Here is a 23,634-nt window from a genome sequence, read left to right as displayed (position 1 = left end):
AATAATAATAATATTATTATTATGATGATGATGATGATTATTATTATTATTATTATTATTGCTCTTGTTTAGTGATATCACTTGTGATCATTTCTACAAAGATGCTTTGCTTTTTTTTTTTACTTGGTGCACTTTGGATGCTGCTGTTAGTAACTTCATCTCTTACTTGTCTCCAAAAATTACTTTGCTCTATGGTTATACCTATTGCTTGGTGCATTTTTTTTTTTTTTTTTTTTAACTGGAGTTGGGGCTAATTCACTTTACTGCCTTTTTTGGGGGGTAGGGGACTCACTGCTTTTTTTTTTTTTTTTCCTTTCGTTTCTTCTAATCTTTATCAGTTGTTATCAATGCTGTTAAAAGACCACAGTGGATGCAAAACCCACCAACTACACATTGCCGTAGCGTAAGACAAGTTCTCCATGTCCTACAGAAAAAGTACCAATGGCTTGAAAGAGATGCTCGTGTGTTCTTTCTTGCAGGTAAGTGGCAGCAAGACTTATTGAATTGGATCACAACTAGATCTGATGGAAGAGAAAAAAATTCTGGAGCACGATACAAGACTTCTCAAAATGTGTCCAAGAAAGTTTTGGGTAATTGGGTTCATATTAACGATAAGATTAGTTCTAAAGCGAATTTTCTTAAGCAAGTAGTTGGCATCCAGGAAAGCGACACACCACCTGATCCTTTGTTCTATGTATTCGCCGATGCAAATCAAAGTGCACCTTTTCAAATACATAACGTTCATAACAATCTTTGTACGCTTCCAATGACCACATCAGAGGCAGCATCGTATATTCGACAACAAGTAAGAGGTGCGAAAAGTACTGACTCCACCGCGTTGTCAATTTACAATGAACCAAGAGTTATTACTAGTATTATTCAGAATAAAGTACATAATTATCCATCACTAGATGCTTCTTATGCTCCTTTATTGGATCGTCATTCTGCAGATCTTCTTGCAGTGGATTTCGCCTTGGAGTTGCCGTTTGAAAACCCATCCAGGTATTTAAATGAGATTGTAGAGGTGCGACAGGGTGCCTTTGATGCCGTTACACTTAGTAGCCATCTCCTCAAACCTTCAGGTACATTATTGTTGCGACTTCCTTCGTATGTAAAAGGGGGCAACAACTGTATTATTCGGGCACTTTTGCATCACATGCGATGGGGCTTTCAGGTATCTGTATGTGAGTTTAGTGGGGATCATATTTACTGTATGGGGTGCAGGATAGCCACCGAACATCCTATATCTCAGGTGCGCGGAGACCGTTTTCCAGGATATTTTAAAAAATTTGAACGCCGACCTAAGAAGTGGAACCCCCGTACAACAAATGCTCAAGGTTACTTTGCTTCTCAAATGCCGAGCTTTACAAACGCACCGCTCGTAAAGGAGCCACTCTGTCACGCAATTAAGGAAGAAATGGAAGCTACTAAAAAGGATGAGGAGAAGGCAAATAAATTCTTTAACTTATCTGTTTCAATGGTTGAGAGAGGTTTGTACCATAGCAAACGGGATGACTAGGGAATTTATTGTTTTTCTTTTTTTTTTTCTTCTCACCCCTCATATTTGTGGTTCTTCTGGTGTTTTCATTTGATACGACGTCTAAACTGCTTATTCTCTTCCCACTATTGCTACTGATGCCTGTGTGTACGGTTGTGTGTATCATATAGCGAATAGTTGTTACTTTTTCACCCTACCTCCATCCCTTTTCTTTCATTCTTCTCTCTTTTTATTAACCTCTGCTTAGTAGTCTAGAAGGAATTCATGCGTGAGGGACAGCAGCGGGTGACGTATCCACCAGGGTTTTTATTTTTTCGCACCTCCGACTGTATTTTACTAATTATCGGATTAATAGCCGTGTACCTAGCCTTAAAGTTGGGGTACCAGATTGATTTGTTGAGTGCTGCATGGGAAAATTACTTGAAACCCAATTATGACGTTGATCTTTGAATGATTTTGGATAATGGCGTCCCACGTATTTTGCTCTTATTCTTGTTTTTCTTAGTCTTTGTGATTTTTTTTTTTTTTACCAGGAATTTTTTTTTTTTTTTGGTTGGGCTGGAAGAGGGTGTTGATGATGTGCGAGGGGCCCATAATTTATAATAGAATGTAAGGCAACAGCAACACGAACGAGCTGTCATTTATATACGGTTTTTTTTTTTTTTTTTGAAAATAAAAAAAGCACACACTTTACATAAGGACATGGTTGTTTTCCTTTATTCTTATTGCCGCCTATGTATGTATGTATGTATGTATATATATGTTTTTTTTTTTTTTTGCTTCTATCTTAGGATTTTTAACATCTAAGGGTCTCGTTTTAAAGATATGGTTGTAGCATTGCGTTTTTTTGCATTGCTCCTGTGGTTCTTCGGCGTGGTACCGTTTTTTTGCGCGGGAATGGAGATTATCCAACTGCCTTCTAACATTGTATCGCGAATGAATGGAGAATGGGGTATTGAGGTGCAGACCCCATGCGATCCGTACATTCTCACTGGTACTGTTTCACTTGAGAATGGTACTATTGAGCCGGACTGGGCGCTGGCGCTTCGTATGACGAGTGCGCCGGCAGAGTCGTGGCTGATGGATGCGAGTGGTCTTCGCGCCTTCGCCCCCGTTGGACGGGGACGGGGGACGGTTTCTCTCTCGTACGCTATTTGTGGTGAGCAGAGAAACACCATCCCCACACCTGATCGTCCTGGATTTGAGAAAAAAATGGAGACAACGGAACTTACCGAGTATGTCGGAGTCTTATCAAACGGGGAGGATGATACAAAGACATGCGATTCAGCGGCGCCTAACGTAATCATTCACACACTCGGGAGTGATATTCAAGGTTTAAAGGAGACCCACTGGAAGGTGAAGGAGTCATTACAGTACATTGAATTTAAATTTAATGCTGAAGAATTAACAAGCCATTGCGTGGATAAGACAGGAAAAGAACGTACAGAGACAAAAAATGTTGCTAGGGAGGGTAGGGGAAGAAAGCGACGTGCAAATATTCTTGCAGGGGATAGTGGTACATTGGAGGGTTTCATTGATCAAAACGTACGAGAAGGCGCAATTATCATCAGGTTTGTGCGTCGGTCACTTCCTGCCAAGTCATTTTACGAACGCTATTTCACTTCCCTTCTCTTTGGTGGCATTATGATTGCTTACCGTGTTCTACAGGGTTTTATTTCATATTGGACTATCAAATATTAGGTAAGTTTGTTAAACTGGTAAAAACAAAAAAAAAAAAACGACAACAAAAAAAAGGATACATTTTCCTCTCTTTTAAGAAAAAAAAAAAAAAGACGGGTAAACTGTTTTATCTGAAGTTTCCCGAATCGTTCGGTAGTGATTGTTTTTTTTTTATTATTTTTAACTTTATTTCTCTGCCATCTTTTTTCTTTTTTTTTTTTTGGAGATTGCTCACATACTTTTTCGTTCTTTTTTTTCTTTTTTAACATTTTTCTGTGTATGCACCACCCTCCCCCTGCAGTTGCCCAAAATAGTAGTTTGTAGAAATGCCAACAACTCCAGCTAGCGAAAACTGGTGGGTCTACCTTATTGAGCAAGGATGGATCCCCTTCTTCGTAATGGGATTATTGATGCTTGGCCTTAGGATTTACAACGTTCACCAACGTCAGGAGCAACGGAAGTTGCTGCGTGAGGGATTTATGTCAGAGCTAGCGTATCAAGACGCATTACGAAAAAAACATGCTCGGAGTGATTAGTAAAAGACTCGTCATCAGCACTGTATAGCACAGTGGTCCACCATCATTGCACTCAACTGGCTTATTCTGTGTCTAAGTCTGTTTATTATTATTATTATTATTATTATTATTATTATTATTATTACAGTAATGGATTCATGGAAATCTACCTTCCCTTATCTTTTTTTTTTTATTAATTTGTTTGTATGAAGCTGTTTATTTATTTATTTTGTTTTTCTTCTTTTGCCTTCGTATTTTCCTTCTTATGACTCTCGCTAGAAAGAGAATGTCATTTGCCGATTTAGGCACGGAACACCTCTCTGTCCTCGGTCTCTCGTCGGGGGGTGAGAGCGACGCGCTGGCTGGACTTCTCGCCGCCACTCGCCAGACCCCCCTGGCAGATGATCCCCCAGTGGACCGACAGGTCAGACCCCGTGAGACCCCCGAACCCGCCAAACTCTCTCGCTCAGTCGGTTCCCGCTCACGAACCCCCCAGCAGACCCCTCCGGTAGATGATCCCCCAGCAGACCGACAGAGCAGAAACGGCCCAACAAGGAAGACTCACAAGACACAGGAAAGTTCCCACAGACGTGTCGACGGTCACGCGTCATCGCGGCCCTTGCAAACCAGTGAGCCTCTTCAGACACCTGAGTCTGTGTCCTTTAGGGCGGATGAGACGACAGATGTTGGGGAGTCATTTCCTGAGTTGAAAGACCTTGTACACGGAAAGTTGATTCGACCGCTGACAGACGTGCTACATGTGACTGATTTGACACGTATTCAAAAATTAAGTTGGAAACCCATGGTTGATAAAACTCGTGATGTTCTCATACGAAGTGAAACTGGAAGTGGTAAAACACTGGCGTACGCCCTACCTTTATTGCATCAGTTGTTGTGTGATTGTGATAGAGAACCTATTCAGCGTCAGGTTGGAACTATCCTCATCGTATTATGTCCTACCCGAGAATTAGTAGTACAAGTCACGGATGTTCTCAGTGCTCTCACTCGATGTGCTCTATTTCTTACAGTTGGTGGTATTCATGGAGGAGAAAATCGACACAAAGAAAAAGCGAGATTGCGCAAAGGAATTCCCATTTTAATAACAACCCCTGGAAGACTCCTTGATCATCTCAAGGCAACGTCATCTTTTCGTGTTGAAGAGACACAGACTATCGTCTTAGATGAGGCTGATCGACTCCTAGATATGGGATTTGAGCAGGCTATCAGGGAAATCATGGAGTTACTTCTTACTAAAAAAGGAAACCCGAAACATTTAGAAGCAAATCGAAAGTCAACTTCACAAGAAGGGGGCGGAGGTCAGTATCTTAAACGTGTATTGGTATCTGCTACTATAACTGCAGGTGTTGAGAGACTCTCCCACTTTGCTCTCAGGAGGAACGTTGTTCGTGTAGGCGAAACAGAAGATACATTTTCTATTCCATCTTCTCTTCGTCAGCACTACACCGTAGTACCAACAAAACATCGACTATCTACTCTTATCAGTTTCCTTCGTTCTCAGCTAGATGCTGGGGCACAAAGAATCGTGGTTTTCGTATCTACAGCTGATAGTGCAGAGTTTCATTATTGTCTCTTATCAAGATTAAAGTCCCCTTTTTATGGTTCAAGAAATACCAATGGACCTCATGTGACGCCTCATCAGCGTGCACATCGTTACAGTGTGAAGAAGCGAATGGAAGAGGCTAATAGGCATGTTTATGATAATAGCGAAGATGTTGTTACCTTTGATGATGATGATGATGATTCAGGTAATGAGGATAATGGAAAACCTTTATTAGAAACAAACACCCTCCTTAATGTAAACATCTTCAAGTTACATGGTAATATGTCACAGGTAGATAGAGCTTCTGTTTTTCACGCCTTCAAACACGTCAATGAAAACTCTAAAGATCGAGAAAAGGCTATTCTATTCTGTACAGATGTGGCTGCCCGAGGACTGGATATGCCCAAAGTGGACTGGATCGTACACTATGATCCACCAACAGATTCGGCGTGCTATGTACATCGTATTGGACGGACCGCTCGTATTGGTAATGTTGGTGATTCTGTGCTTTTTCTCATGCCACATGAGGAAAGATATATCTCTTATTTGAGTAACTTTATCGCTAAAGGAAATAGTTCTTCTTCGCCTCAAGAAAAGGTTTCTTCATCAGTGATAGAGGAACGAAAGTATGAGTCATTTTTATTTTATCTGACCAAATTAGATCCCAAGTCTAACCACATGTGGATGGATAGCACAGCAACTCTTGAACGTGCTATCAGTAAACTTGTTATGAAACGAAATGAAATTGGAAGTTCTCAAACTGAGGAAAAAGAGAGTAGGGATGACGATCTCACTCGACTTGCACTTTTTGCATATCAATCCTACATGCGAGCCTATGCCGGATATTCTAGAGAACTTAAAAGGCTCTATTTTAACTCAGATTCTCTTCATCTTGGTCACGTTGCACAGTCTTTTGGCATTGATAAGAAGCCCAGCGAGGTTCGTGCACAGTTGCAGGGTCTCATTAAAGCGGACAGGAAGGTCGCACGGGAGGCATCATACCTAGCGACAGAGAAAGAGACTGGCCGAACACAAAAGAAGCTACGCGTGGAAGTTACCCATGATGATCGCTACAGGAGTATGATTGTCCAAAAACAGCGCAAGGTGACTCGTGATTGGTACGATAAAAAGAAGTCTGAGGAGGGACCCTCACACAGGGCACTCCAGTTTACTGAATTTGACGCCTAACTCTGTTGGCGAAATCAGGAAAAAAAAAAAGAAACAATATATCTGATTAATAAAAAGGTGAAATAAAAAACTGAAGAAAGTAAAAGAAGCGACTAAGTGAAAAATTAAAAAAAAAAATTTTGACGTATTTTTAGATTTTTTTATTTTGAAGTACTTACAGTTGGTCTATTGCCCTCTGAGTTGCAATATTATTGGGGTTTTTTTTTTTTTTTCTTTTAAAATAAGGCTAAATTAGGTAAGCTCATATGAATGAATGTGGCGTGTGAAGGGGTATGGAATTGGACGTTTAAAGTTGGAAGGTGCGAACTGCAAACAGAAGGAACGCGAAACGGACACGTACTACACAGTTCCTAACGGCACACGAATTTCCTAACGACACGCGTAATAGGTAACGTTTTTTCTGTTTTAAACCCTGACCCCCCAAACCCGTACTTCTTCCCCATAGCGCATCCACGCTCCGCCCGCTACTCAACACACCACGGGAAGCGATACTCACTCGTTCTGCCCCCAAACGGCTGCGAACATGCACAAAAATTTAAAACAGGAACGCAGCACGCAGCCCGAAACGAATAGCACATGTTTTGGGGCTTGGGGTTAGGGGTGGCCCTGCTTACAGCGCGCGAAGAGCACAAGCGTGTCGCATCTAGAAGTTTTCTTGAAGAGAGAGTGACTGGACGTACGTTGGTCGAGTTAAACGGAAACATGTTGGAAGTGGCGAAGAGTTGTGTGTAAATATAGATTTTCCTGATTGTAATATTTGAATACTGTGAGAACCTACTTGTTATCTTTTCTCTTTATTGTTCTCTTTTCTTATAATTACATAGGTTGAACACCTCCAACTCCTCACCAAGAGTTTTCGGCGCGCCAAGAACTCAAACTAGAGTTTCGAAAAGGAATTAAAGGATGACGGAACAAATGTTCTCATGTGTCCCCAAGATTGCGGAACAACACCTCACTGGAGAGAAACGCGACATGTTCCTCCAAATGTGGGACGATGCGTACAAAGCTCAAGACGTCACAACGATGCAGTTCCTGACAAAGACCGTGTTGGATGATGCCCTTTCACAGGATAAAGGCACCGCATTGGACGATAAGGCCAAACGGACAGAGAATACCAGTTTACAAGACTACCTGACACAACTGCAAGACTACGCCTTGTTCCCGTGGAAACGAATGCAAACAATGGTAAAGAACTTCTGGAAAAAAAATACCGTCACTTACGACGTTAATGAAAGAAAGAAATTGACAAAGGAAAAATTCATTTCCAAGGCCAAGTGTGGTCGCCTAACTCCAACGGAGGTGATGATAGGCCAGTACCTGTTCTTTGCAGAGGACCCCGCATATGGCTTGGAATGCCTCAAAACCCTCCTTTTCATTTGTGAAGAGGAGTACAGAGTCCAATTCCACAACTGGGGACTGTTTGAGAGTTTCGACCCCGTCAAACAGGAGATGTATGGAGCACGAGTGGAGAAACTCCAATACCCTCTGTTCCCGGACCACCCGGAATTCAGGGAGTTGAATGCAAAATTACTCGCCCCGAACGAAGACACCCTTCACGGGGGATCCTCGGATGCAACGCTGGAACTTGAAAAAATGTACGACATGAAGCGGGAAGGTGTTCTTAGCGGAGGTGGCTATTGTGAAGCGATTTATGATGCCCGTGGTCAACAGATTGCCCCTAGGGATATGAGCAACATTCAGCAGCAGTTGGCCAACTTAAGGGCCAAGGTGGAGGACCTAGACCGCAAGCTAAGCCACCACATGAACACACCGAATCATTTTCCCAACACGAAACAGAGAGCCACAGGGACAAGGCAACGAAAGGGGAATACAGGTGCAGGAGGAAGCAAGGGACGTGGAGGTACCTTTGCCACCAACCGACCATATCAGTACAGGGGAGGTGGAGAATATGCGAATCATGAGTTCGACGAATCCCACCCCGGAAACGAGTACTTCCCGTCGGAAAGACAACAACACTAGAACCGACGGGGCGAACAAGGAATTTTTGTGTGGTGCAATTTTGTGGGAGCCCACCACAAAAGTAGTGTTTGAGGGAGGAAACTTCGCGAGGGAAACGGGTTTTACCATGCGACACTCTTCCACGTTTGACACCAGCTCGGGCGAAGGAAATCGAGCATCTTTTTAAGGAAAAAGAGAGTGACCACCTCTTCTTTCCCATCTTTATCCGTCACCACTGGATTGCGGGAATCTTCAGTGTGGTAACGAACAAGAAAACCATCTTAAAAATTTACGACTCAGCACCGTCTCCAATGGTGCAACGAGACCTGGTGCATGCCATCAAATCATGGTGGCCACAGGTGGAGATGAAGGGACGACGACGCCTTATCACCGAGCCTCACCTCAACGGAGTGCTCTCGAAGGCGGAGATACCACGGTGCGAGTACCCTTCTCGACTTGCAAGACGGCAGGAGCTGCGCTACGCACGATACATGCTCCAGATCGATTTTGAGGCGTACTACGATTCCATTCCATTGATGGATGAAGGGCTACGCAACAAGTTCGTATTTCGAGCACGTGATGGTGCACTCTACCGGCTTCGCACGTTGCCAACCGGGGCACGATGGAGCGTCGCTGTGGGACAGGCCGTGACGTGGACAATTGTCGACATTGACACGAGGCGTACCATCCTCACAATGATTGACAATATCCTTATTGCTGCGCACGCCGGAGAAGAGGTGGAGTTTGTGAGAACGGTGCGACAGATCGTCGACCGTATTGAGGTGGCGAACCTCTGCACGTCTCCCAGTCGCGAAGAAGTGCGATCGTGGTCAGACAGCGTCATGTTGGAGGAGGCAAGAAAGACGAATGTTTTTCTTGGGCGAGGAGTTTACTTGGTTGGAAGGGGAACGCAGGGTGCGCAACTCCATCAAGACGGTGTCGAAACTGAAGCTGGGTCTGGTACAGCAACCGCACAGGAGTTTCACGTGCAGAGAATTTGCATCCAACGTGTCACTCATACTGTATGCGTTGCACACCACAAGGTTGAACCCCGCTTCAGCGTTTAATCTCTTGCGTGTGCGTATCGTGGAGTGTACCGCCAGGCGGAACGCGGACGAGGATGGGATGAGCCAATACCGTACCTGGATCCTGGAGTCCGTCAAACAATGATGACGTTAGCCGCACAACTGGTCCAGAACCCTTATTGGACCATTGCGGAAGAGGTAAATGCAACGTACAACGATGAGGACTATGACGTCATTTGCTTCACCGACGCGTCAGCAGATGGGTGGGGTGCGATAGTGATTACGAACCCACCGGCGCCACCACGTTCAGAGAACGTTGCAGAAGATACATGGACACCACACGCCACTATTTACCAGCAGAGGTGGATCCATGATTTTAACCCGGGAGGAAACCCGCGACCGTCACCACAACCTGGACGCCGAGAAGAAGGGACGCGACAAGTTCCTCAGGTCAGTAGCGACACGTTCAACGCACGCCACTCGGCACACGCGGAACCCCGGGCGATCCATCTCCTGTTACAGCACCTCGAACGCCAGGGTGTGATTGTTCACGGCGAATCCATCGCCCACGAAGAAGACGTCGACAGCGACGTAATTTTAACTGGCCCACGACGACGGCCAACACGAGTGGCGGTGGTGACCGACCACTTCCCCATCGCGCACGCGCAACGGCGGCTAAACGGATTTGGCGGCATCGGACGCGGTTATGCGCTGAACAGGCTCTTCGAATACACGAACGAGCTGTTCCACACGAAGGCGGTGCAGGTGGTCTTTTTTTTACATTGCCGGACCCCGCAATCCGGCAGACCACTGCTCACGCAACTTTGGGGTAGACAGGGGAACCCCGTTACTTACTTCACATCCGGCGGACGACTACCTCGTTCCGTTGTTGAGAACCACGTACGGTCCAATCTGCAAAGGACAAGATGAAGCACACGTGACCTTTGCAGGCGTGGAGAACGATATCGACGTGGAAGACGATATTGGCGTGGATGATGAAGTTGAAGAGTTATTAATGCCTCAATAAAGAAGGCATAAGGGCTAATCGCGCACTATGGGGAGCGTTCTTTCCAACCCCGAAAGCCAAAGTACAAGCCACAGAAAGCGAGAAATATCTTTCGTATTTCCCCGTTAATAATGTGTTGATGTACTGGCCTAATCGGCAAACGTTTGTTTCTCAGTTTGACAGGCTGTACCACTTGTGCAAACGCGTATTCTTCTTTTCCTCTTCTCTTCTCCTTGGCAACGCGACAATCCACCTCTGCTGGTAAATAGTGGCGTGTGGTGTCCACGTATCGTCTGTAACGTTTACTGAACGTGGTGGCGCCGGTGGGTCCGTAATCACTATTGCACCCCACCCATCTGCGGACGCGTCGGTGAAGCAAATGACGTCATAGTCTTCATCGTTGTAGGTGGCAGTCACTTCTTCCGCAATGGTCCAATAAGGGTTCTGGACCAGTTGTGCGGCTAACGTCATCATCGTGTTACGGACGCCAGGATCCAGGTACGGTATTGGTTCACCCCATCCTCGTCCGCGTTCCACCTGGCGGTACACTCCACGATACGCACGCAAGAGATTAAACGCTGAAGCGGGGTTCAACCTTGTGGTGTGTAACGCATACAGTATGAGTGACACGTTTGATGCAAATTCTCTGCACGTGAAACTCCGGCGCGGTTCTCGTTTTACAAAGAAGAACAGCAATAGGGAAAAGAAGAATACGCGATTGCACTAGTGGTACGGTACGTCAAACTGAGAAACAACGTTTGCCGATTAGGCCCGAACATCAACACATTATTAACGGGGAAATACTAAAGATATTTATCGCTTTCTGTGGCTTGTACTTTGGCTTTCGGGGTTGGAAAGAACGTTCCCCTTAGCGCGCGGTCCTTGGTGAAGATGTGCTACCTTATCGTGGTACCAAGGTTAAGTACTTGAGTTTATTCAAGGAAACTAAATGCACTCACTAAATTTTTGAAGGAGGTGGTCTCCTTAAAAACCAAATTCTTTTTGTTTTTCTTTTCAGCACATGCGATCTTAGGAATGCTATCCCTTTGGTGGCGTTTGGCTATCGAAAGGTGGAGCCAAAGTCCATTGCCTCTTATTTTGCCGGGGAAGCCATGTCCAGTAAATTCTTTGGCGCGGAGTTTTCCTGTTTTGATAAGCTACAAACGTCAAGCAGCACCGGGGCCAGCAGAATCGTGCTGGGACAACACTTTATCCAAGAAGGTCCTGGGGCGCGGGCCGGCGTGCCATCAGCAGCAGTTTCTTTTATATAATTCACCTTGGTGTGAATGCTGCTAAAAATGGAGTTGCAGGGACCTTAGAGATAGTAACAATTATGCCCTCCAGTGGTGGAAATTGGATTGGCCCGCTGAGGCAGCTCCGATAGACGAAAAAATCCATTTTCTGCCACCTACGAGATCCATTGCAGTCCCATTGCCAAGGCGTAATTCCACTGCGTAGCGGTAATAAAATACAATAAAAAACAAAAACAAACAAATATATATATATATATATATATATATATACAAAAATAAAATGTTCTCAATGGCGTTCGCATTTTCAGACTTACAATGTGCGGCCAACATAACTCAATGGTAAAAACGTGAAAAAACTGAGCACCCTCCGTAAAAGCACAAGTAAAAATGAGGGTGCTCAGACTCACGTAAAAACACTCTTTGCGGGATCTTCGCTGCTCTTATGTTATCGTAACCCTCGGGATGGTTTACAACTTGCAGGGTCCCAGACGTGATCAGTAAAAAGAAACAAAAACATTAAAATGTAACGATCCGTCTTTTACAAAGAGATATAAAATATTTTTAAAAATTTAGAAAAAGTTGAAATTAAAATCCGCTTGGTTGTGGGTGGGTGGGCTTTTCAAAACTCTCTTTCGAGTTTTGAGCGCGTCGAAACCCCCATTGGGAGGAGCTGGAGGTTTGCAGCCTTAAGTCATTGCATGAATACAAAAAAGGGTGAAAAAGAAGAAACAAGAAATGTTCACAAAGCATTCAAGCAATACCAAAACCAAGTCTATTTATATGCACACAAACTCTCCATCACTCCCTGCGTGTTTCTGTTTACAAGACTACCGTACGTCCAGTCTCTCTCTCTCCGAGAAATTTCGGTAGACGACACGCTTGTGCTTAACGATTGCGAAAAGCACGGCTACTGTCACTTTACTAAGAAGAAGAGAAGAAGAGGAAAGGAAGAACGTGTTTGCACAAGTGGTACGGTACGTCAAACTGAGAAACAACGTTTGCCGATTAGGCCCGAACATCAACACATTATTAACGGGTAAATACTAAAGATATTTTCACGCTATCTGTGGCTTGTCCTTCGGCTTTCGGGGTGTGGGAAAGAACGTTCCCCATAGTGCGCGATTAGCCCTTATGCCTTCTTTGTTGAGGCATTAATAATTAATAATAATCTCCACCTCAGCGAGAGCCTCGTGTGCTTCGCTTTGCCCTTTGCGGACCGGGCCGTCGGGGGGTTTGCCAGAGCGGAAACGAGGCAGTCGTCCGCTGCACGTGTGTAGTAATTGGCGGGGTTCACCCGTGTACCCCATAGTTGCGTTAGCCTTTTTGTGGCTATTGTAGTGACCATATCTCCCGCCTCACGTCGCGGAGGCTTCCATCTCAGTAAGCAGCGTTAGACTGTTTATACCTGATATTTCATGTACTCGAGGTAGCAATACAGATCGCAGGTGAACATAAGCCATACGAAATGTTGTATCCAACAAGGCTGCACTGTTTGATGTTGGTCAATCTTCTTCTTGTTGTTCATGTTGATGGTGTTTTGCTGTTTCTTCTTCTTTTCTCCCTCGTCGCGGGGTTGTTTGTTGTTGCCTTATTGCCATCGGTTTTATGTTCCTTATTATGTCTCTTGCGCTTTGCGCGCATACTCGTGTTCAACGGCATCGTCGCGTGCCTGTTGTTGTAATTCTGCCCACTGCAGTTTATATCCTGCAGAGGACCGCTGGGGTAATTAACGTCCCACGGCCCATTTATCTTGGGCCTCCCACGATGTGAGAACTCTAAAGCGTTTATCGCTTAATTCATGATAGTGTCCCGTAATGGGATCACCAAAGCGTTCAGTAGAGATATCAAACTTCTCCTCTCCAGAGAAGATGGCCCATGATGGCAATTTACTACTTGCTTTTTCCTTATCATTTTATATTTTGTTTTTTCTGCTGTTTCTTCCATTGAAGAAGCAGAATCAGTGATCGTAGTTGGTGAAGTCCCGTGTTCATTGTTTTCGCTTATACCACTCGTATGGCCGTGAGTACTGTTTCGTTTTCCTCTGAAATGCCAAGGACATGTGATGTCGCAGAGAGTATTGTATAAGGTGGTCTAGAGGACTTCACCGATGAAGCTACCGTGTCGGCATCTAACAACTTCTTTTCACGTCGCCATGCGTTCTGTAAAAACCACATCCTGTTCGTCATCTCAATATCCGATTGTTGTTTATTCGGTGGATTCAATGGCGGTGGTGCTCTTATTCCCATTTCCTGTGAATCACCTTGTGCGAGCATGGTGGAAATCCTGCCGCTGCCCATCGTGTGGGGCAGGTGAATTATGGCGGCACCTAACCTCCCATTATCTCCTGCGATGATGGGGGTGTTGGTGTTGGTGGTGGAGTCATGAGTCGTGAGGGCGTCAGTGTATGAAAGTCCACATCAATATTTGTGTTTGCCTCATCTGTGCAGCGTCGTCGTGGTTGACTCGATCCATCGTGTCTCGCTGGTCTTCGCACCGGTGTGCGGTAAGACTGACTGTGTGGACGACTCTGGTGGGGATGATTCCCTACCGCGTGGTAGCAACCTTGTTGCTGTTGTGATGGTTGTTTTCTTCTGGGCTTCTCGTGTCTGAGCTCCAGAACAACCATAATGTTTGTAAAGGTTCACAATGTGAACCATGTTGAAAATTACTTAGTAATTTTCGTTCCGCTCGCTGCTGTTGATTTGGCAAATGCTTTCGTACATCACGTACCTGTCGCACTACTTGACGATTAATTCTCACGATACTCATCCACTACTCCTCCACCGTGATAACGCAATTCGTCACTCTGGGAGACGTGCTGAAGAAAAAGGTACCATTGAACCAATACCATAGACAGCCACAGATCGACCATGTAAAATCTGATCAATCGTTTGGTAAAGAGGCATTGTCATCCTTGCATCCCGGCGTCCGCAAACAGAAACACTCCGTGAAAACCTTCTGGGAGACGGCCATTGTTGATCCATTGTTGCAATTGGCGAGAGTCGTCCCGATGGCCGGGTGTCGTATAATTTTGATGCGGTTATGCCGATGCCACTTTCGTCGGTGGGTGCATAGTCCCTGCTATCCACCGGTGGCTGTGTTGCTGTTGCCCGTTAAGAATAGTGGAGACCAAAACCGTTCGGTACGCGTTCGAACCTCTTCTCATCTCGACTGCTCTCCGTATGTCCGTCTTCGAGAGCTGTGTCTTCTTGATGGTTCGGGATGTGCGTAAATCGTCGAAAACGGTTGTCCGCCATACAGCGTAGCGCACGCTCCAGGAAGTCTCTGGCAGCCGTATGCGCTGTGGGCAATCCTCGGACGGCCTCGATGTTGAGGAGGGGGTGGCGTCCTTCAAATGGAGTGGCCAATGGAGTATATTGCATGCTGGCGTTGTTGCTGCTGTTGATGTTTTGTTGTCTCGTTGTTGTTTTGTAAAGAGAGACGAATGTGTTTGAAGATAAAAACTTGGGTCCAAGTTCACGTGTGCTTGGGGCCGTGTTTCCTGGGAACTCCGCTCGAAGGAGGGCACGGACGGCGTTGTCCCGTGTGCGTTCTGCATCCCGAGTCATTTGGAGATAATTATCCAGATACCGTCGCAATGTTTCGATGCGGGTATGCCATATCGTGCTCATGCGGTGCTCTTCAGACATCCTTTGTGCGGCCAGGTGTCGTGTCGCTCCTTCCCGTAATGATGGAAGGGCGTATAGCGGGTTGTCGCTCCGCTGTGCCTGGCGTATCCTGTTCCGGCGTGTCGTGACGTCCTGGAAACAGTCGCTGATGTGGAAGATGCTGGCTAAAGGAGTAGTGGAGGACAGACGCGTCCTCGTGTGTTCGCTTAGCCCCTTCCGCATGGGGGCTGCGAAACTGTGTTCCTATGCCTTACCTCATGGTCAAATGTCTAAGAATTAGTAAAATCTAATCTTGACAAAGTGAACCACGTAAACACGTTGCAGATACCTCTCATTCAGAGGATGGCCTTAACCTGATCAGAGAGAGATGCGAGAGTGCCCTCAACAATGAACGTAAACGTTTCTCATTAAATTCATAACTTTTATATGGTTTCACAGAGATAACATTCCAAGTAGTGTTGCGTCCCAATAAATGACGCTGTCGTTCCAACATTCTTGTAGCATCAGGCGTTGGCAGCTAACAAGTTCCGCCGCAAATAAGTTTATTACTTCTGTATTGGAGCGTGATGGATGTAATGTTAATTTCTTCTCCATAGTTGTTTTAAAGCACTTGGCGTCATGTTCAACAAATCGATATGGCGTCTATTCGTTTGACGTGTCTGATAATCAGATGTCGTTGAGGAAGTACTAATATGTGATCCTGCATATTTTTTCCTTATTACCTCATTATTTTTATTATTTAATGGATCATCCGTTGTATGTTCCTTTTCTGCAGTAATACGTCGCAGATGTGAGATGTTTCCTTCTCAGTCGTGGTTCTCTTTTATAGAGAGATGTAGCAATGGTCGAACATTGCTTTTATAGTCTATTCGACTCGTATGTCCTCCGCGTGGAGGGGCCCAATTATGTCTACCGTCCGCGCCTCGTTGCACCAGATCATCACGATGACTAGGGCTGCGTGTGGGCACTCTTCCGTGAGTACCCTGTGTGCATTCTATGCCTCTTCGTGTGTCACCGGTGTTGGTGGGTTCGTGGGTGCACGGCGTTCGGAACGGTGTGCCCTGCCTTCGTTGTGGTTCGCCAGCTGGGACTGTGGGGTGAACGTATCGTGTGTTACCGTTTCCGTGTCCTTATCACCACCGTGTAGAAGCTCGCTCGTTTACACGACCATCGTGTTTCTGTTGAGCAAGGTGTGCTTCATGGCTGTAAGAAGATTATCCTTCGGTGATTTCGTGTAGCTTTTGCCTACCTCTTTTGGGTAGGGGCGTAACCGTTTTGGCAGGAGCCGTGGTGGTGCCATATCGGCACTCGTAGGGATGTGGCGTAGAGACTTGCCGTCAAACAAAGATCCCGCAATCCTCGTTGTAGCGTTCATGTCGCACACAATTCCCTTGTAATGTCACTGTGTGGCCATCATGCTTGGATGGCGTGTACCAGGCCCCGTGGCACCATTGGAGTCGGTGCTGAGTAGTAACTTGTCGGACGCTTTTTATCGCTCTTTGTCGCACTAAAGATTCCCGCAATCCAGTGGTGGCGAATAAATATGGAAATAAGATGTAGTCGCACTCTTTTTCCCGGAAATATGATTCATTTCCTTCGCCCGAGCTCGCGTCATAATGTGGGAGGGTGTCGCATGGTAAAACCGACTGCCTCGGTAAATACCTCTGGAAATTTTAGTCCTGTTCGTTAGTGGACGTTTTCCTTGTCGCGTGAAGTCTCCTCCATGTAGTACTACGTTCGTGTGGGACCCTCGTTAAAGGTACACCACAGGACATTCGCTATTTCCCTTCGTCGGTTTTAGGGCCATTGTCGTACCGACGGGGTGATACGAGTTTTGGGTGGGATTCGTCGAATTCATGATTCGTATATTCTCCACCTCTGCTGTACTGGTCTGCTTGGTTTGTTGCAAAGGGTACATCCGCGTCCCTTGCATCCTCCTGTGTGTGTCTCCTCTTCCATACCGGAAGTCGTTGGCTTGTCCCTGTGCTCTGTGTTTTGGTGTTCGTTTACGGAGTCTGTGTGTTCATGCGCTGATGTTGCATGTGCTGTGACTCCCCCACCATGGCCATTAAGTTGGCCAGCTGTCGTTGAGCGTCGCCCATATCCTTTGGGTCAATTCGCTGCCCATGGGCGTTTTAACGGGCCTACAGTTGTGTAAATCGGACTGCGTTCGTCTCTTCGTAATTCAAGAAGAGTGTCTCCAGGCACTTTAGACCATATTCGCGGTCTTTTGCAGGGAACGTGCAATGGTCTGCCTCACCTCCGTTGGTGTTAAGGGGACCTGTTGTGGCCTTGCCAATGCGCATATTTTCTTTGCTGCTTCCAGGCCTTCACTATCCTTGTCGTGAGAGGCGGGAAGTTTGGTCCAGCAATTATGTGTCATTGCGTGCTTTCATTTTCACGGGAACAATGTACCATCTTGTTGCTGCGTGAGAAAGTCGTGTGCCGTCTCGCTGGGATTCCCTCTGGCTTAACACACTCTCCTCCACAGACTCGCGTGTCCTCTTACTGTGTTGTTGAGATGCCATCGGCTGCTCATGTTGTCGGGCCCGTTCCGTTGTTCTCTTCTGAGTTGTCGCTGGCTTGCTCTCCACCGTGTGTTTTGGCTTTCGGGGTTGGAAAGAACGTTCCCCTTAGCGCGCGGTCCTTGGTGAAGATGTGCTACCTTATCGTGGTACCAAGGTTAAGTACTTGAGTTTATTCAAGGAAACTAAATGCACTCACTAAATTTTTGAAGGAGGTGGTCTCCTTAAAAACCAAATTCTTTTTATTTTTCTTTTCAGCACATGCGATCTTAGGGATGCTGTCCCTTCGGTGGCGTTTGGCGATCGAAAGGTGGAGCCAAAGTCCATTGCCTCTTATTTTGCCGGGGAAGCCATGTGCAGTAAATTCTTTGGCGCGGAGTTTTCCTGTTTTGATAAGCTACAAACGTCAAGCAGCACCGGGGCCAGCAGAATCGTGCTGGGACAACACTTTATCCAAGAAGGTCCTGGGGCGCGTGCCGGCGTGCCATCAGCAGCAGTTTCTTTCACACAATTCACCTTGGTGTGAATGCGGCTAAAAATGGAATGGATTTTTTTTTTATAATTCATCTTTAGTCACGATAGCAATCTGTAGAAAATAAAGTTATAGCATTAGTTAAGAACCCAAAAAGCATCTTAGTGTTAAATGGGACCGTCTTTTTATTTGGAGCGGAACCAAGAGTAGCAATACTTAATTCACGAAGTCGGGGACGTTCCCATAGCATGTGTGGGAGTGTCTCCTTAGGTCCAGGACAGACGTCTTCGTGTGCGTGTTGCTGATTCTGTTGTAATATATCAACCGTGGTAGTGGGGTGCGAGTGTGTTATGCGTTGGCATTCAGCTCATTTGCGATAATGACCCGCACGCGATGCAGATGTCTTAAAGACTTTAGCACCGGAACAATATCCACGTACTAACCCCTCCTCTATGATCGATATTCCTGGGTGCACGCGTTTCGCATGAAGTTTCATGGTTGCGACAGACGTGTAAACCGATTTACAGATTGGGCAGGTGGATGTAGAACGATTAGGTCTCAATCTGATACTTCGAAGAGGCGTCGCTGGGGTAGGTTCTTTAGGCGGGGCAGGTGCATGCCCTCCTTCCTGTAGAGGATGGCACCATCTGCAGTAGGGGTTGCGCGTAATATTTAGAGCACGTGCTAGACGGCCAAATAAAGGGCACATTTCCCAACGAGCTTGCGCGCACAGCCGCGATTCCTTTCCTAGAATATCAGGATCTAGGTGGAGGGCGTTCTTGCCGTACCCACTAGAGCCGATCGTGGGGTAGTTCCGCATTCCTCTTCATATTGGACCTGCTGCCAGTGCAATCTCTTAACCGCAGTAAGAAAATCAACGTGCCAAATTGAATGCTGTCTTGAGGAGGGTCCCGGGCCCTATTAGCTTCAGCGTCAGCTGCTTCATTACGTTGAATTCCACAGTGGGCTGGAGAAAATATTATATCTACTGTTATATTACGACATGCAAGGGAGAGTAACATAAGCCAAATATCTTCCGTTACCCGGTCATGGACTGCCAAGGGTCCGGCTCGGATGGCTTCAATGGCTGGGAGCGAATCCGTCGCAATAAGTATAGATGTAGGGTCTTGAATGTTTTGTAAGGCCGGAAGTAGAAGGTGGGATAAGCCTCCTTCCAAGGCCAGGCATTTAGCCCTATAGGAGCATGCTAGAGCGCCCGCTGCCGCATGATAGAGTTGTAATGGTGTATCATGGGTCGCAGTACCATCATAAAGTAAAGCAGCAGCTCCTGATGCGCTTTCAGCGAGTGAGGAGGATCCATCCGTCCATAATTCAAAGCGATGAGAAGAGAGCTTTGTATACACAGCTTCAAAAGCACGCTTCTTTACCTCTTCAGAGGCATCTTTATCGTATTGAGGTTGATGGAAACGAATAAAATGACATAATTCTGTTTCCCATGGACGGATGCGACGGCATATAAGAGGTTCACGAGGGTGATCAGTAGGTATCCCAATAATATTACACACTCGTTTCAGTTCTTTAAGGACTGTCTCTCTTGGTAAGGGAATCGGCGTTGCTGTGCGGCGATTCATCGTAGGTGGCTCAGTCTGCGTATAAATGGCTCTACGAATGTCGTCAGTGTCAGGAAGGCGTAGAAATCTCTCATGTTGGGCAAGTGCCCTAAGCATAGATATTTTGCTTAAGGGTAACAGGTTTGCTTCTAAATAAACGGAAGAATTTTCTGTTGCAGTACTTAATCCTGGGGAGGCTTTACAACTGCCCCGATATCTCACTTCTAAGTTTTGAAGATACGTCGGCGCAATGCATGGGAGAACAGCCTCGCACCCATATAGCAAGACACTATGCACGTGTCTAATGAGAAATGAACGCATGGTATGATGATTTGCACCTGCTTGTGCAACAAGTTTAAGCTGATAACGGCGTATCATCGTTTGTTTGGATGCTTTATCAACGTGAGGGCCAAAGTTGAGTAAACGGTCAATGGTCACACCAAGAAGTTTAACGGGACGAGACTCAATACGGAGTGTCCCGTGACCAAGCCGAAGATGTACCTCTTCCGCATCGGATGCTGTATGGGAAGAGGCGTAGAAGAGTACTGCGTCACTCTTAGATACGTTCAACTTCAAGTTGTACTCGGCAGCCCATGTAGTAATCACATCGAGGGCTGGTTGAATCGCCGAAGCACAAGCGTGGATGTCTGCTCCAGAAGCAACAAGTGTCAGGTCATCCGCATACATAAATGCTGACACAGAGAAGATATTCTCCAGACGGCATAGCAGATCGTCCACATAGTAGAGGAAAAGCTGGGGGCCAAGTACACTGCCTTGAGGTACCCCAGCAGATGTGAGTTGCGCTCGAGATGTATTTTCATCCACTCGCACCTTGATATAGCGACCGCGCAGATAGTTTTGTAACCATCTCTTCGTGCGGGGTCCTAGTTGCGGAAGCCTATCCAGAATATTCAATAATTTGCAGTGATCAAGAGAATCGAAAGCTGTCGAAAAGTCAATCAATACTGCAAGCGAACGGTGGCGCCGGGGATGCAAGTTAGGCGATCCACCACCTGTTCGAGGATATTCCACCATAGAGAATTCATTAAGACCACGGGTAATCTGATCCAACATAAGAGTCACCACATCCGTAGTACATCGGAGGGCCATAAATCCAAATTGTCGAGGGTGATGAAGGAATGAATCTGTTAGGCATCGGTGGGCCATACGTTCGGCCACCTTAAGCAAGACTGATAGTAATGTCACTGGACGGTAACTTTCAGTACGGCTGGGGTCCTTACCCGGTTTAGGGATAGGGGCCGTCACCCCTTTCTTCCATTGCGGAGGAAACTCTCCAGATGCAAAGGAAGTATTTATCATTACCCGAAGCGTGTTTCGAGCAACAGGACCAAGATGATGGAGAAAATCATTCATAATACCATCAGGCCCAGGTGCTGTTCCCAGAGGAGCATCATGGATGGCCAGATCCAATTCATAAGCGGTATAAGGTCGATCCATGTCACAAAGAGCACCACGACAGTCTTGTCGTATAGGTGGGGTATTTGTGAGTAAAGCACGTGAGACCTGTACAAACTGGCGAACAAGTAAGTTGGCTTTTTGGCAGGGGCGCGCACAGGTACGATCATTAAGTGATCGGAGAACCACTGTAGAAAGTGGGCGAGGAGGCGATGCCGCCAATCCTCTTAAATAACGCCAACTGGGGGTGGACAAGGCCCCGAGTTTTTGAGCGCGGGATTCCATAAGTAATTGGATCCCTCGACGAAAAGCCGAGTTTCGTCGATCCTTGGCCCGGATGAATGCGTTCCGAAGCATGTCACCATGTGGGGTGGCAAGGTGAGCCTGAAACGCGTCTTCAGCCTGTTGAGATGCCAAATCCATATCTTCCGTCCAAATCGTACGAGGGTTGTCACGGCTGCCCTTAGGAATAGTTTGTTTTGCCGCACGCAGGATGCCACGATAGACCGACTGCCATGTAGTAGCATTTGCTAACGCCGAGTCGCACTTCGAAGTGAACTTGGGCCAATCAGCCTTTCCGAGTGCAAACGTTGCAGATTTGCGGCGCGGTAGTGTATTAGTCACGCTAAGTTCGCCTTCACCTATCGCAAGGGAGTAACTGATCAAACTGTGATCAGAATCCATATACGGTGTAGGTGGCCAATTGCCAACAGTCACCGAACGTGAGAAAGTCACATCATGGGACGAGCTATCAGTTCCATTGGTTCGTGTTGCCAGCAAAGGGTTGTTTACCACTTCAAATCCAAGATCCACCAAAGTTCTTGCAAAGTCTTCTCCTTCTTTGGAAGCAGGCAAACGGCTGTCCCAGATATCATGGTGTAAGTTAGCATCGTGAGCCACAAGCGCATGTGGGCTTTCCCAGGAGCGTGGCTCATGGGAACAAGAGTGTCAGAAGAGAATTGTTTTGGTGTTTTAGTGTGATGTGGGTTTTGAGGGTGAAATATGAAACGGTTAAAAGTTATTGTGTTGTGATATATTTGTTTGTTTTATATATAAACTTTGCGAGCTCAAGCACATATCATCGCATGTAACTTGCTGCAACGCTATTGTCTATCTCTTCTCTCTTGTTTTCTGTATTTTTACACAAACGGATAGTCTAAGTGTTTGCTTCGGTTGTTTCGTTTTTGATTCGATAGAGATCGTTTCTTTTCGCGAATGCAGTGAAATGAAAGGAGTGTCGAGCAGCAACCGGCTGACTCCAGCAGGTTCAGTGCAGAAATAATCGCCACCTTTCAACGCGACAGCCTATATAAAATGGATCCGTGGAGACAACAAGCTGACAAATATATTCAACGGCGCGACGTTTTAAAAGCCCGTGCGAAAAAACCGGAGATACGGCCCTTGTTACAGCAGGCTTTCGTGGAAAGGATGAAATCTAATAATCCTTTTTCACAAGAGGTGAGTTTCATTCTCATGACGCTCCTGTACAGCGGAGACAAAAATCCACATATTATGCTGGCTGACATGCTACTCAACATGTCCGCTAAGGAGCGTTTTCCTACGCACAATTGGTGGGTATATAGGAATGCAAATGAAATTTTACAGGATTCCATGTCAAAAGCCCTTGCCTCTGACAACCTTATATTCCCTCTCTTTCCAGGCAGACAAATGGACACCCAGAACCGTTGCCTGATTGAGGATGCTATGGGTGCAAAACGACTGGCGGATATGGGGGCGACAAACATGGAAGCACTACAGTTCCTTTACCCGAAAAGCCGTGCCTTGTTCGCCCAGTCTCCTCCTGCAACTAACGTCCTCAGCGGAGGTGAGCCTTTCATACCAGTACTCGATGGTAACAATAATCAAGCCGGATACTGGGACGGAGCACCGGTCAAGGAGAGATTTGACCAATTGCAAAAAGAGATACAAAGTCTCCGATCCGCGATGCAAAGATTTTCTTCTGCTAACAATGGAAGTGGCACCTACGCTGGAAAGGCCAACGGAAGCAACCGCCGCGGTCGTGGTGCTGGAAATGCCCAGCGCGGTGGGCGCCGTAGTGGGCGCGGGGGAGGTTACAACTACCAACAAATGTACGGTGGTGACGCTTCCGACGACGGCGAAAATATGCACACAACAAACGAGACAATTGTACAGGCAAAAAACGGATTCGGTGCTCGTCACCCAATGGCGTGGTATTGAGTGGCGGCACCATGATTGAAGGGAAAACCACGAATTTTGACCTCGACCGCATATTCAAGAATTACCTGCCCCAAGGTTCTGTTTTTCCATGCATTGCAGTGTGCGAAATCAATGGCTGCTCGATTCGTGACCTGCGA

At 46.3% G+C, this 23,634-nt stretch overlaps 13 protein-coding genes across 13 annotated transcripts; 9 read left to right on the top strand and 4 right to left on the bottom strand.

Moving 5' to 3' along the window:
• Window positions 1-370: 370 nt before the first annotated feature.
• TM35_000331120 (uncharacterized protein) lies at window positions 371-1,519 on the top strand (the record flags this gene model as incomplete). The annotated part of the gene is made up of 1 exon (XM_029028868.1): window positions 371-1,519. One exon carries the CDS (start codon window positions 371-373, stop codon window positions 1,517-1,519), a length of 1,149 nt encoding a protein of 382 aa, XP_028879721.1.
• Window positions 1,520-2,323: 804 nt separating this feature from the next.
• On the top strand, window positions 2,324-3,199 carry TM35_000331110 (uncharacterized protein; the record flags this gene model as incomplete). Its single annotated transcript, XM_029028867.1, has 1 exon — window positions 2,324-3,199. The coding sequence occupies one exon, from the start codon at window positions 2,324-2,326 to the stop codon at window positions 3,197-3,199; it is 876 nt and encodes a 291-aa protein (XP_028879720.1).
• Window positions 3,200-3,979: 780 nt separating this feature from the next.
• Window positions 3,980-6,442, top strand: TM35_000331100 (ATP-dependent DEAD/H RNA helicase; the record flags this gene model as incomplete). Its single annotated transcript, XM_029028866.1, has 1 exon — window positions 3,980-6,442. One exon carries the CDS (start codon window positions 3,980-3,982, stop codon window positions 6,440-6,442), a length of 2,463 nt encoding a protein of 820 aa, XP_028879719.1.
• Window positions 6,443-7,357: 915 nt separating this feature from the next.
• On the top strand, window positions 7,358-8,422 carry TM35_000331090 (TATE DNA Transposon; the record flags this gene model as incomplete). The annotated part of the gene is made up of 1 exon (XM_029028865.1): window positions 7,358-8,422. One exon carries the CDS (start codon window positions 7,358-7,360, stop codon window positions 8,420-8,422), a length of 1,065 nt encoding a protein of 354 aa, XP_028879718.1.
• A 290-nt stretch (window positions 8,423-8,712) lies between these two features.
• Window positions 8,713-9,468, top strand: TM35_000331080 (TATE DNA transposon; the record flags this gene model as incomplete). Its single annotated transcript, XM_029028864.1, has 1 exon — window positions 8,713-9,468. One exon carries the CDS (start codon window positions 8,713-8,715, stop codon window positions 9,466-9,468), a length of 756 nt encoding a protein of 251 aa, XP_028879717.1.
• Window positions 9,469-9,567: 99 nt separating this feature from the next.
• Window positions 9,568-10,356, top strand: TM35_000331070 (TATE DNA transposon; the record flags this gene model as incomplete). The annotated part of the gene is made up of 1 exon (XM_029028863.1): window positions 9,568-10,356. The coding sequence occupies one exon, from the start codon at window positions 9,568-9,570 to the stop codon at window positions 10,354-10,356; it is 789 nt and encodes a 262-aa protein (XP_028879716.1).
• A 3,655-nt stretch (window positions 10,357-14,011) lies between these two features.
• On the bottom strand, window positions 14,012-14,311 carry TM35_000331060 (uncharacterized protein; the record flags this gene model as incomplete). The annotated part of the gene is made up of 1 exon (XM_029028862.1): window positions 14,012-14,311. One exon carries the CDS (start codon window positions 14,309-14,311, stop codon window positions 14,012-14,014), a length of 300 nt encoding a protein of 99 aa, XP_028879715.1.
• A 487-nt stretch (window positions 14,312-14,798) lies between these two features.
• Window positions 14,799-15,254, bottom strand: TM35_000331050 (uncharacterized protein; the record flags this gene model as incomplete). Its single annotated transcript, XM_029028861.1, has 1 exon — window positions 14,799-15,254. The coding sequence occupies one exon, from the start codon at window positions 15,252-15,254 to the stop codon at window positions 14,799-14,801; it is 456 nt and encodes a 151-aa protein (XP_028879714.1).
• Window positions 15,255-15,291: 37 nt separating this feature from the next.
• Window positions 15,292-15,594, top strand: TM35_000331040 (uncharacterized protein; the record flags this gene model as incomplete). Its single annotated transcript, XM_029028860.1, has 1 exon — window positions 15,292-15,594. The coding sequence occupies one exon, from the start codon at window positions 15,292-15,294 to the stop codon at window positions 15,592-15,594; it is 303 nt and encodes a 100-aa protein (XP_028879713.1).
• A 2,094-nt stretch (window positions 15,595-17,688) lies between these two features.
• TM35_000331030 (uncharacterized protein) lies at window positions 17,689-18,009 on the top strand (the record flags this gene model as incomplete). The annotated part of the gene is made up of 1 exon (XM_029028859.1): window positions 17,689-18,009. One exon carries the CDS (start codon window positions 17,689-17,691, stop codon window positions 18,007-18,009), a length of 321 nt encoding a protein of 106 aa, XP_028879712.1.
• Window positions 18,010-18,678: 669 nt separating this feature from the next.
• TM35_000331020 (uncharacterized protein) lies at window positions 18,679-19,020 on the bottom strand (the record flags this gene model as incomplete). Its single annotated transcript, XM_029028858.1, has 1 exon — window positions 18,679-19,020. One exon carries the CDS (start codon window positions 19,018-19,020, stop codon window positions 18,679-18,681), a length of 342 nt encoding a protein of 113 aa, XP_028879711.1.
• Window positions 19,021-19,102: 82 nt separating this feature from the next.
• Window positions 19,103-21,982, bottom strand: TM35_000331010 (uncharacterized protein; the record flags this gene model as incomplete). Its single annotated transcript, XM_029028857.1, has 1 exon — window positions 19,103-21,982. One exon carries the CDS (start codon window positions 21,980-21,982, stop codon window positions 19,103-19,105), a length of 2,880 nt encoding a protein of 959 aa, XP_028879710.1.
• A 630-nt stretch (window positions 21,983-22,612) lies between these two features.
• TM35_000331000 (uncharacterized protein) lies at window positions 22,613-23,497 on the top strand (the record flags this gene model as incomplete). The annotated part of the gene is made up of 1 exon (XM_029028856.1): window positions 22,613-23,497. One exon carries the CDS (start codon window positions 22,613-22,615, stop codon window positions 23,495-23,497), a length of 885 nt encoding a protein of 294 aa, XP_028879709.1.
• Window positions 23,498-23,634: the final 137 nt, after the last annotated feature.

Source organism: Trypanosoma theileri (genome assembly GCF_002087225.1).
Source record: "Trypanosoma theileri isolate Edinburgh chromosome Unknown TM35_Tth_33_V1, whole genome shotgun sequence".
In the NCBI taxonomy this organism is placed as follows: domain Eukaryota; phylum Euglenozoa; class Kinetoplastea; order Trypanosomatida; family Trypanosomatidae; genus Trypanosoma; species Trypanosoma theileri.
The sequence above is the reverse complement of the archived record's forward strand: the minus strand, read 5'-3'. Positions and strand labels throughout refer to the sequence as shown.